The sequence below is a fragment of the Pogoniulus pusillus genome, chromosome 31 (genome assembly GCF_015220805.1).
Source record: "Pogoniulus pusillus isolate bPogPus1 chromosome 31, bPogPus1.pri, whole genome shotgun sequence".
Classification (NCBI taxonomy): domain Eukaryota; kingdom Metazoa; phylum Chordata; class Aves; order Piciformes; family Lybiidae; genus Pogoniulus; species Pogoniulus pusillus.
The window spans coordinates 2,975,964-2,989,100 of NC_087294.1; the positions used below are offsets into that span (position 1 = coordinate 2,975,964).

The 13,137-nt window shown below is 44.6% G+C and overlaps 1 protein-coding gene across 5 annotated transcripts in view; it reads left to right on the plus strand.

The window, feature by feature from the left end:
• TIAM2 (TIAM Rac1 associated GEF 2) overlaps positions 1–13,137 on the plus strand; it is a 188,922-nt gene that overhangs the window by 84,497 nt on the left and 91,288 nt on the right. For all 5 annotated transcript variants that reach the window (XM_064169196.1, XM_064169195.1, XM_064169198.1 and 2 more), the window contains exon 6: positions 320–544. In XM_064169196.1, coding sequence (XP_064025266.1) covers positions 320–544 — 225 coding nt within the window. The remainder of the gene's footprint in view (positions 1–319; positions 545–13,137) is intronic.

A 13,137-nucleotide genomic window follows, 5' to 3' on the forward strand; every position in this document is an offset into this window, starting at 1 on the left:
TTGAATTCTGGTGTGGCTTACCCACTGTTACTTGGAATGGTGAAGGATGCAAGTCATCTTTCCCACAGTTCATGGGGCTTTGATGTGTACCAGGGGCTCTCCAACCTTGCAGATCTAAGAAACAGAAGCTGAAGATCAGAAGCAAGTCATGATGGAGTGCAGGAAAAACTACACTTTGCTTATTTTCAGTCTTAAAGATAAAACCTTATTCCACTTGTTTTAAGACAAGCACTTCATGTGTCCAAGAGCTGTTGATTTTAATTTTTTCAGTTGTTCCTCTTGTCTGCTCATAATGTTGTGCTATTGATTTGTTTCACAGGCAACAAGCCAGACAGATCTGGAGAACTGGGTTACTGCCATACATTCAGCCTGTGCTTCCCTCTTTGCGAAGAAGCTTGGGAAGGAGGACACTGTTAGGCTGTTGAAAAATCAAACCAAGAGTCTCTTCCAGAAGATTGATATGGATGGCAAGATGAAAAAGATGGCAGAGTTGCAGCTCTCTATTGTTAGTGATCCCAAAAACAGGAAAGCCATAGAGAATCAGGTACTGGAAAGAGTATTTTTACAGGAGTATTTCCCCTGTTATTTCTTGGTTTGTGCTGTGTCTGTGCTTTCTGATAGCTGGCATAGCAGTTGTAGTTATTGCCAGGTTTCTACAGCAATCCAGAGCAGTGCAGGAGGTAGGCTTCTCCATGCTGAGGATCAGACTGATCTGTTTTATAAGCACAAAGCTATTTATTTCCTTTCCTGGAAAAATGTAATTAATTTTCACTGTTTTATGATACTCTTAGCTGTTAATAATCTCTGGTTCATACATACAATCATACAATTGCCATGGTTGGAAAAGACCTCCAAGATCACCAAGCCCAACCATCAACCTAACACTAAACCACATCCCAAAGCTCCATATCTACTCTTTGCTCTGCTCCTCTTGTTTTCCTGGTGCAAATGGGCCATGACAGGTAGAAGAAGCTTCACAGCCCTCCCTCCCAGACTGTGTGCAGTTTTAGTGCCCTTGAATACAGATGCAAATGATTTTTGAGGCGTCATGCTGTGACGTGGGGGCAAAGCAAGGAAACAGCATTCCTTATATGTCTGTCATGTCCTGGCTGGAAATAAATTCTCTCACTTCCTGGGAAAGGGTACATGGCACATGGTATGTTCTGTGAATAATTGCATTTGCAACTGAATTGCAGTATAAAATTTAAGAATAGGTACTTAGAGATACTATTCTGTACCCTGAGACAGGACGTGAAGAGGACTTTATCCAAACAGAACTGGAAGAAGGACTGAGGCAGACAAAACCTTATGCTTCAGCTGAAATTTACCCATTACCAGGTTAAGATTCCCTAATCTCCTTAAAAAGTCCTACAGGAGTTTAAATGAGAACAAGTGGTCAAGACTGGAGTCCAAACGCTTTCCTGTTATGGTGGTAAGAACACCTGAATCTTGGCTAAAGCAGTAGCCTAGTGCTGAGAAATAGTCACCACTGATACTTGTTTTTAAAACAAGTACTGGAACAAACATACCAATATTTTTAGTGTTCATGATGTGTATGTGCTTGGGATTTTTAGGCAAGACATGCCTAAGGTAAAAGAGTCAGGGCAGAATTGATAAGCAGCTAGAACGGTTCCTTAGTGGAAGTGATCACCTTATTGTCTCTACAGTGAACATCGAGCCTTAGTCTGCTCTCACTTCCAGCATGTGAACTGGGACTCACTCCAGTGACACCTTGTGGAAGTGTACCATCAGGTGTTGACATCTTGCTTGTGTCCCTAGTTCTGCAGGCAGCAGCTGGCAAAGGATGCTTTAAATTCTACATGCTTAGTGTTTGGGGAAAGAACCTCTCTACCCGGGGCCTCTCATGTGCTAAACGTGTCTGGCAGCTTAGCATAATAGGTTTATGGACTGAGGTTGCTGTATCATTTATTATACCACTAACAGAATACATCTGATAATTTGAATTCATTGACTGATACTTGAAAGCCTGTCCCTACCTGCCTTTCCACTCAGCATAGCTATTGCTTTCTCATTACTGTAGGCTGTACATTATATCATCTTCAATACCAACTGAAGCTGATTTCCTTTGATCCAGTACAGTGTAATTATATGTATTTGTTAAGTGAAGCACTCCTGCTTTCATCAATTATATTTAAATATTTATATCTTTAAAATTCTTCCTATACTGGTTTGAACCTGATGAAGGGCAGAGTGGCTGGTACTGGCTTCACTGTCAAGTTCTTGTAACACACAGCTGTATGAGCAGAGTTCAAAAAGTATGTGGGTTTGTATAAGGATTTGTAGGGCAGATGTTCATAAGCCTTTTGAGTCCTCACATGTTCATGATTTATTTCTAGGTCCCTTTATTTCATGGTCCAGAGCCTAGTGAGGTGAATGGAGGACAAAAAACCATTAAGCATCCCTTTATTGTAGTAGGTTTCAAGACTTGAAAGAGTAAGCAGTTTCCTAGAGATATCTAGTGCTTGTAACATGTGATGCACTGAGGAAAAATTCTGTTCCATTTTAACTTAATTTAACCTTCCTCCCATTAGATACTGATGCTACTGGCTTATTTAGAATGAAACAGAGTATTAATTATTCTCTCTTAATATTGGCTAATTAGATGTTCTGTCCTTGAACACCTGCCATTGTTTTCGAGCACTGTCCCTGGAAGAAGCTGGCTGCATTATGCTAGAACTAAAATACGTCACTAAGATGTTGAGGTGCTGGAACGTGTCCAGAGAAGGGCAACAAGGCTGGTGAAGGGCCTGGAACACAAACCCTATGAGGAGAGGCTGAGGGATCTGGGGTTGTTTAGTCTGGAGAAGAGGAGGCTCGGGGGGACCTCATTGCTGTCCACAGCTACCTGAAGGGAGGTTGTAGCCAAGTGGGGGTTGGTCTCTTCTCCTAGACAACCAGCAACAGAACAAGGGGACACAGCCTCAAGTTGTTCCAGGGGAAGTCTAGGCTGGATGTTAGGAGGAAGTTGTTGTCAGAGAGAGTGATTGGCATTGGAATGGGCTGCCCAGGGAGGTGGTGGAGGCACCATCCCTGGGGGTATTCAAGAAAAGACTGGCTAGGGCTGGGTGCTAGGTTGGACTGGATGATCTTGGAGGTCTCTTCCAACCTGGTTGATTCTATGATTCTAGAAGATTTATTTCTGTTAATTTTCTTTGTAGGAATGTCTTAAAACATTGAGGGCAAACTAGTGGACAAAGAGTGAAGATGGGATTATGTGCAAGCATCCACAAGTTAGCAAACAATAAATGTCTCATGAGCCCTTTCTCCAGTTTTAATCTCTTTGAATCTCTCCTTCCAGTTGCTTAAGCAATAGATAATGGAGTTGCCTAATCCTGGTCTCAGAGATTGGCCTTTGCAAAGGAAATAAAAACCCCTTTGCATATAATTAGTAACTGAAAATTCTTAATGTATTTAGTAAATTAATGTTTTTGGAAAAAAAATACACCTCAGTATTATTCCTGGGGGCAAAGTTTGCATACATGTAGCTGTTTGAGAACTGTCATTGCTCAGTTGGTGTTGTCCACTTTGAGTAACAAGAGGAATATAAATCTTGGGTTTGATTTTGTGTACCTTTGGTGGTGTTCTCAATCATATGGCAGTTACAATTCCTCCTTGCTGAAGTATGTTGTAGTTTATAAGTATGCCATACATCCTGTGCTGGAAAAGTTCACTGGTGATATATTTTGGGAAGCCACTGACAATAGTGTGACTGACTTCAGAAGGACCACAATGGCTTTTTGTGTAGAAAGATGAGGCACAGTGTTAGCTTATTTCCACTGGGAAATTGTCTTGCCAGCTATGACTTCTGTATCCTTTCTCTTATCCTTCTTCTTCCTCAAAAAGCCAACCACCCAGCCTCAACTTTCTATTTTATGTCACAACTGTATTGATATAAAACCAATAATTCTTGGCTAAAGACAGTAATTCAGGGCTTTGCAAGTGAGCTCACCCTTTTGCTGTTTCACTTACCATCATCTGAAGACGGTTGCAGTGAGGGAAGCCAAACTTCTAAGAGTACTATAGCTATTTTAATGTTGTATTTACTTTTTTTTTTTGATGTTTAGCAACATTTGGAGAAGCCAATCTGGTACTATCTTTTAAATTTGGAGGATTTGCAGGGTAGTGGAAAAAAAAAGGCAAGAAAAGAGGCAAAGGCAAGATCTTCAACCTTGTGGTCTCTATCTGGGCCTCTATCTGGGTTCAATAATAGTATCAAACTGTTTAAGAGGAACTGGCAGCTCTTCACGTAGCTATTGGTACCACTGTGTGGTTTAGAAGAGATCACTGAGGTCTGTCAGAGCAGTTTGACTATGGCAGCCAGGCCACTGGCAGCATAGCTGGAAAATCCAAGTCTGCACATATGAACTACAGCCACAGGGATTTATATTACTGTATGAAATGCATATGTTGTGGGTCATAGCATTCCTCCAGGGTACAGCTTCTCCTCTAAACTGAATAGAATCATAGAATCAATCAGGTTGGAAGAGACCTCCAAGATCATCCAGGCCAACCTAGCACCCAGCCCTAGCCAGTCAACCAGACCATGGCACTAAGTGCCTCATCCAGTCTTTGCTTGAACACCTCCAGGGACGGTGCCTCCACCACCTCCCTGGGCAGCCCATTCCAATGCCAATCACTCTCTTTGCCAACAACTTCCTCCTAACATCCAGCCTAGACCTACCCCGGCACAACTTGAGACTGTGTCCCCTTATTCTATTGCTGGTTGCCTGGGAGAAGAGACCAACCCCACCTGGCTACAATGTCCTTTCAGGTAGTTGTAGACAGTAATAAGATCACCCCTGAGCCTCCTCTTCTCCAGGCTAAACAATCCCAGCTCCCTCAGCCTCTCCTCCTTTCATTAGGATGAAAGGTAGCAAATTTGAAAATCCCCTGGTGCCAAGATGAATCCCAAAGACCTCTTTAAAAAAACCCAAACCAACAGTTGTCCTAACTGCTTAAACCTGGTAAAGACATCAGTGTTTTCAGTGGAGGCCTGTCGGAGTGGCTGGAGAGCAGCCAAACAGAAAGGAATCTAGGGGTGCTGATTGATACCCGCCTGAACATGAGCCAGCAGTGTGCCCAGGTGGCCAAGAGAGCCAGTGGCATCCTGGCCTGCATCAGGAATGGTGTGGTCAGCAGGAGCAGGGAGGTCATTCTGCCCCTGTACTCTGCACTGGTTAGACCACACCTTGAGGACTGTGTTCAGTTCTGGGCCCCCCAGTTTAGGAGGGACATTGAGATGCTTGAGCGTGTCCAGAGAAGGGCGACGAGGCTGGGGAGAGGCCTTGAGCACAGCCCTACGAGGAGAGGCTGAGGGAGCTGGGATTGGTTAGCCTGGAGAAGAGGAGGCTCAGGGGAGACCTTATTGCTGTCTGCAACTACCTGAGGGGAGGTTGTGGCCAGGGGGAGGTTGCTCTCTTCTCTCAGGTGGCCAGCACCAGAACAAGAGGACACAGCCTCAGGCTACGCCAGGGGAAATTTAGGCTTGAGGTGAGGAGAAAGTTCTTCACTGAGAGAGTCATTGGACACTGGAATGGGCTGCCCGGGGAGGTGGTGGAGTCGCCGTCCCTGGAGCTGTTCAAGGCAGGACTGGACGTGGCACTTGGTGCCATGGTCTGGCCTTGAGCTCTGTGGTAAAGGGTTGGACTTGATGATCTGTGAGGTCTCTTCCAAACTTGATGATACTGTGATACTGTAACTGCTGGTGATGTTAGTGGAAGGGATTATTAGCGTTTGTTTGGAGCTCTTAACTAAATATTAGACACTGAATCACATACTGGGGCTGTCTGTTCCTAGAGAACTGAGTTTTAAAGACATGGAAGATCTACCTCGCAGTGAAAGCACCACAGCTCTGCGTGTACTTTATGTATTTGATATGTAAATCTACTCTGTTGTCTCACTTTGGAACAATAATATGAATAATAGTTGCTTAAAACCGTTCTGGGCTTTTGTTATAGAGGGGCTGGAGTCTACGTTTGGGGTGAGATTTGAGGCTGATTTGAAGGTTACTAAATAATGTATTAATATATACATAGAGGATTTCCCCCAAACTCATGTACAGCTAACCCACACAAATTCTTTGTGCACGGTTAGTGAAACTATTTTACAGAATGTCTATTCACAGCCAAATTCAGCAACTTGGTAGAGGTTTGGAAATGTGCTGGTCAGAGAGTCTTGTGGCATGAAGTGCCACTGGTAAAGTCAATGAAATTCCTTTGCTACTTGAATCAAGAGAGTTCCAATACTCACTAGTTAGAAGTCTCAGTATCTGTGGTCCCAAAATATATATTGAGGTAGCCATGTAGTTGATTCCCGTGGAGCTGACAGTTCAATGTGAATTAGGAGTGTGCTGTCTGAGAAGGTTCCATGGGCACGACTGGGCTGATGCGGCGAGCTGGAGCAGCGGCCAGCTGGGAACGCCTTGTTGGGTCACCCACTGGATGGGTGCAGAGTGCTGTGGAACAAAGGGTCATGGAAAACCAACAGAGGCAGTGGCCCCAGGCAGCAGGCAGGGAGAGGTGAGCGGCAGCAGTGGCAAGAGCACCTTGTTTACCTGAATTGCCCTATTTATCAGATGTGGGCTGAGATGGATGGTCCTTTGGCCATGATACTGTCCAATAGGCTTTTGGCAGCCAGCCAAAACATGCCAAGTTAGGAAGGGTCCACAAGTCTGGTACCCCCAAATATTGGAAGAGCATAGGTGGGCCACATGCTAAATGCGTGGGCTTATGTCACCTGTTTACATCCACAGTATATAACCTGGGCAGGCCAGACTCTGTGGCACCAGGCCTGTTGTGCCCCTTCTGTCCGTTTAATGTGTTTGCCTCTGGTTTGGGCAGAAAAACATGCTTGGGCAGGAAAACATGTCCAGGCAAGCATATATAAGCCTATTTGGGCCTGTGTGGCCCTCCACCACAGCCTTTCTCTTCAGAATTCAGTGTGTTGGTATAATCATGTTTTCCATGATGCGATTCATCTTCTCTGTGCACGTTGTACTTATTATCAGATGGGTTAAGAGCACTGCTATTATCAGATGGGTTATGAACACTGCTACTTACTGGCAGCCTTTGAAACGATGAGACATTAACGAAAAGAACGGGCACATGCTTGCAGATTAATTTTTATGGAAGTTCTCATGTGTGTCCTCCAACTAAAAGTTGCCTAATGGATAATAGCCCCCATTTAAAAAATAATGTCATAAAAGCTCAGGCCAAAGAGCAGTGCATTGAGTGGATTTACCACGTCCCCTCTTACACACCTGCCTCAGGCAAAATCGAACGCTACAATGGCTTGCTAAAAACAACTCTAAAGGCAATGGGGGGAGGAACCTTAAAGAATTGGGAGAAACATCCAGCCCAAGCTACTTGGGTAGTGAATAGTTGAAGTTCTACCAACCAAGCTGGCCCAGCTCGTTCAGATGTCTTACAAAAGGTGGAAGGTAACAGGGTTCCTCTTATTCGTGAGGGGAATTTGTTGGGGAAGTCTGTTTGGGTATTCTCCCCTTCAGAGGAGGCTACACAGGTCCGAGGGGTGGTGTCTGCTGAAGGACCTGTGTTGCAGGCCTGCTATCACTGCTTGCTGTGGGACATGGTAAACAAGCTCATAGTCCAGCCGTGAGAGTCTTCAGACCATTCAGTGTGAATTATGCAGAGGCCTGTTTATTGATGTACAGCCCGAAACATACACACTCAGCCAGTAGAGCACAGGCCCACCTGTTAGCATAATTAGTCAGGGACAGCCCACCACATCTGCACACACACACACACCTTGTTATTCTCCTTAGCAAAGCTCCATTATCTACCTCTTCTGAGATAAGGTGGCCAGCTGCATAGAATCATAGAATCATAGAATCAATCAGGTTGGAAGAGACCTCCAAGATCATCCAGTCCAAACTATCCCCCAACCCTAGCCAGTCACCAGACCATGGCACTAAGTGCCTCATGCAGGCTTTGCTTGAAGACCTCCAGGGACGGTGTCTCCACCACCTCCCCGGGCAGCCCATGTGAGAACCATGGTCTGTTATTACAAGCATCTGCCTGTTGCCACTTCACTTCGTTCTCACAGCTGTCCTGCACCTGCACCCCACAACTCTTCTGCATTCCCACATACCTGGTCATATGTACTGGGTTATGCAAAAGAATGGTGAAATACAATGTGTTCCACAAAAGAACTTGACATTGGCAGGAAGAATATAGATGTATTGTTTTGAGTTCTTTTGCAGACGATTGTGGTGCCCATAAAACCCATGAAGAGCCCACTATCCATGAGCATGAACCCTGGGAGTGCCTAGAGTCCTCTTCCATTCCATTCCCTGAAGAAAACATCTGATTGTTTCTTGAAAACTGTTGCCATAAAAAAAAATAAGTGGCTCTGAGTAGTCACTAAACTCTCTAGCACCTTTCTTCCCTTCCCTGTAGTGATCTTTGGCTTTTTACACAGAACTTATTAAAAAAAGGAAAGAAGAAAAAGTAATGGAATGAAAATGTGCCTATGAAGCATCTAATAACGTTTTCTGTAAAGCATCTCATGAAATACCCTCTGACATTGACGTCAAAACGCAGCACTCAAAGAGAATCTTTTCAGGGGATTTTACTAGCCCTTGCCAGATTTGTTGCATACAAATTTGTGGCCATTTGAGCTGATCCTCTAGCTCAGACATAGGGGAGAGATGAACATTCCAGGGATAGGCCACATAAATGAATAGATAAATTAATATAATTTCATTGTAGCATCAAGAACTTAATGTCTAGAAGCACAGTTTGTTCTGCCACTTCTCCCGCTGGCTTCTGCTGCTGCAGCTTCGCCTATCTTCCCCGGCTGCTGTTTTGGCTACTGCTGCTTCTGCTGCTTCGCCGCCGCTCAACCCCTCCCCCATCTCCCTTAAGGTTATTGTATTGGTTTTTTTTCCCTTCCTTCCTTCTCTAGTTATTATTTCTCTTTACATTGTTATACTATAAGAAAATACAATTTCATCTTTCCCTGACTTTCAAAAAGAAGGGGGTTTTGTGTTGTGAATTTTCTTCCCGGGGGAGGGATCAGCCCAAACCCGGGACAGGATTCTTGGCCGGCTATCTCAGTCGGTAGAGCATGAGACTCTTAATCTCAGGGTCGTGGGTTCGTGCCCCACGTTGGGCGTCAAAAGAATCGTGTCCCGGGTTTGGGCTGATCCCTCCCCCGGGAAGAAAATTCCAATGCCAATCACTATCTAATCTATAAATCATCGTCACAGAACTCTCTCTGGCAAGCACTTCCTCCTAACATCCAGCCTAGATTTCTCCTGGCACAACTTGAGAGGTCATCTCCATTCTCGTCTCTGTAATTACTGTTTTGCATGCAGGTGAATTTCTGTCTTTATTTCACAAAGGTTTAGTATAAATTAATGAAAAAGTAATGAATGGTGCTTGAATGTGGAGTTGCATAGCATCTCATGTGGTGGAACTTGTAGGCATGTGTCTGCAGACAGAGGTGGTCTTCTGCCTGTTTGGATGCACTTTTGTGTTATGAGTGGTATTGGTAATAAGATTTCTTCTGTCTGTTTTGGTTAGAAATTATGACAATTCTGTCCTTCCAAAACAAACAGTAAGATGGTAAAAAAAGCTGTTGTCTTGTTACTTCAGGAAGTCTTTTTAACTGTGTTTTAAGCCACTAGGCAGAATGAAGAATAAAGGCTATTGCTAGCTGCACATCATTGTTGTTGTATTTGAGGTTACCTTTATTATTTCATTGAGCTAAAAGTTAGTGTAGTATCTCTATACTGTCCTTTAAAGTAATGGAATTTCTGGGAGAATGATGGTTTTACTTCTTCAAGTTCTCTTTAGGAAATAATGACAATGAAAATCCTTTCCTTGTCCCCAGAAACCAAGTGACTCATTTATCCAGATGGGTACAATATGAATTGTCTGTGAGAAACAGGGACTGGAATGCAAAGGGCTTGGTGGTGTTTGTAATGTGGTTGAAAAGCAGTTCACATAAAGCAGCAGCAGAAGTTTCTTTTAAATCCATAGTATTCTGTACATCAACTTACAGAAACAGTTCCCATCTGGGAAGATGATGTTGGATATGGGAAAATCTGATTTTTAAAAGAGTGGCTGTTTTTATTTTCTTTAATACTGCTATAGATAATGAACTGTGTCAGCGAGGAGCTCATGTTCCAATGAGTATTACTAAATCTAACCAATTTTGAAGCCTAAGCACTAAGAGAAAGCCCTCCTCCCTGTGTGCTTTTTCTTTGTGCTGCTTTCAGTAGGTGCCAAGTGAAAAAGTGACATTCTGTTACTGTGCAAGCTGTCCGGGAAGTTTTGCTCATTCTTCTTTGAAGTAGCGCTACCTCGAGTAGATGTGATGTGGTTTGTGGCACTCCTTTCCTCCACATATACTGATTTGGGTTATGTTACACTGAACTCTTCTTACTTTCTCTAGAACAGGTGTTAGAAAATGAGACAGTTCTTCCCCAGCCCCTCAGAGGTGCTGTTTGTACAGTGATTTCCCATTGGAATGGGCTGCCCAGGGAGGTGGTGGAGGCACCGTTCCTGGGGGTCTTCAAGAAAAGACTGGATGAGGCACTTAGTGCCATGGTCTGGTTGATTGGTTAGGGCTGGGTGATAGGTTGGACTGGCTGATCTTGGAGGTCTCTTCCAACCTGGTTGATTCTATGATTCTATGATTCTACCTAGTGGTAGCAGCTAGGAACCTTCCCTGAGCCATACTATTGGCACTGCCTTTGCTGGGATTGCTAGGGCCTTTTACTGGATGTATCACAGTATCACCATGGTTGGAAGAGACCTCACAGACCATCAAGTCCAACCCTTTACCACAGAGCTCAAGGCCAGACCATGGCACCAAGTGCCACGTCCAATCCTGCCTTGAACAGCTCCAGGGATGGCGACTCCACCACCTCCCCGGGCAGCCCATTCCAGTGTCCAATGACTCTCTCAGGGAAGAACTTTCTCCTCACCTCGAACCTAAATTTCCCCTGGCACAGCCTGAGGCTGTGTCCTCTCGTTCTGGTGCTGGCTGCCTGAGAGAAGAGAGCAACCTCCTCCTGGCTACAACCACCCCTCAGGTAGTTGTAGACAGCAATAAGGTCACCCCTGAGCCTCCTCTTCTCCAGGATAACCAATCCCAGCTCCCTCAGCCTCTCCTCGTAGGGCTGTGCTCAAGGCCTCTCCCCAGCCTCGTTGCCCTTCTCTGGACACGCTCAAGCATCTCAATGTCCCTCCTAAACTGGGGGGCCCAGAACTGAACACAGTCCTCAAGGTGTGGTCTAACCAGTGCAGAGTACAGGGGCAGAATGACCTCCCTGCTCCTGCTGACCACACCATTCCTGATGCAGGCCAGGATGCCACTGGCTCTCTTGGCCACCTGGGCACACTGCTGGCTCATGTTCTACTACTAGTAGTGTCACCTGCAGAGGGAACTGTATAGCATGCAGGAACTCTGGATCCCCATGTCACTTGCTGGAAGCGACTGATCTGTATTGGTTTGTCAATGTATTTACCTCTTGTCTTTTCCAAATGCTTACCTATAGAAAACTGTCAGGGATATTGAATTAACAGACATCTGCTTTCAGGCACATTCCTTTAACTCACCTGTTTGTGCACTTTAAAATGTAGTTAATTTACAATAATTTCATAGTGTCTGGATAGATTTTTTCAGTAACCTGGAGAAGAAGTAGCTATTTCTGTTCTGAATAATGGTCATTGCTGCTAACATACTGATGAAGGTACCGTGCAGATGTTCCTTTGTGTGTTAACACTTCAAAATTCCTTTCTGATCTGTCTCTGATGCAAAAGCTGGCACCCTCACTGAGCACATCCCACATAATTACTGTCTTATCCCTGCACTAGGCTTCCTGGCATGAGCTCTCCTGCTGGCCTAGGCTAATTAATTCATGGTCCTAATTCACAAGGCTTCTGATATTTTCCTTTCCGTCTCCGTCACAGCCTCCTGTTACTCTTTACCTTACTGGGATCTTCTTAGGCTGAAGTGGCCCCTCCTTGCTTTTATCCTAGGCTCTCTCCTAGTGCCACTAAACCCATAAATCCTTGCCTAACTTGTGCCTATACTGAGAGTGATATCCTCCTTCTCCTCTAGGAAAAGCCTTTAGTACTTTTCCTAGAAATTCACATGGAGTTTTTGAAACAATGACAGAGAGGATGGTTTAGGTTCCCCCAGGTGCTGTAGCTGCCAGTTCCCACAGCCACATCAGTTGAGCAGGTCACTGTGGGGACCATTTCACGTGTATTTACTTGTTTTGATGCACTTCACATCTGGCCTTATTTCTTATATCTTGGTGGACTTGCTTTGTGCTGCTGTTAGCCTTTGCCACCCATTCCTGCTCTCACAGCGTCTGCTTTTGAGCAGGTTTCAGAAGAACTGTTTGGTCTGTGCGCAATGAAGTCCTTGAGCCATCTTTTGGGCAGTCCTCCCACGCGGAGTGGAGGTTCGCCTCACACAATAGCAGAATAAGGATCACAGCAGCTAGTCTGCAGGCTGTAAATTAACCTCCTGGACCAGGTCATACTGCGCTTTGAAGCTGTTGCTTTTTTATTTGTGCACTTCCCCTGTTTAGTCTTCAGGAACATAAATCTTTAGGAAGAATTAGCATAGTTTAAAGGGCTTAGACAAATAGCAGCTGGTATTGGTTCGTGGCCTCCAATTGGTTCCAGACATCCCTGGTTTTGATAAGACTACAAGACAATCCCAGAAATTCCCTGCCTACAGCTTTTGCTAATGCCATTAAATGTAACGTTGTGATTACTGATGCTTTTGGAGCTGATTAGCTGCATCCTGCACGACTGATAAACACTGTAATTTAATTATTTCATCAGGCTCTCCTCATGTTGGACTCTACTCCCTCTTCTTAGATCATCTTGACTTTAGAACACAACTTACTACAAATGTTTAATGGGGATTTTGAAGGTCTCAGAAACAAGGCTGCCTGTGTTCGGCTCACGCTCAGCATGGACAGGATGCTCTAATCCAACAGTGTCCAGTACAAACCTTGCTCTGTTCCTGAACTATTTAAAGTTGGTTTGGCTCTGTATCCATGGAGGTGCCATCCCAGAAGGAAATATTTCATCTGAGCTACTAGCTTTTGGTTTTGTGAAAAGCTGA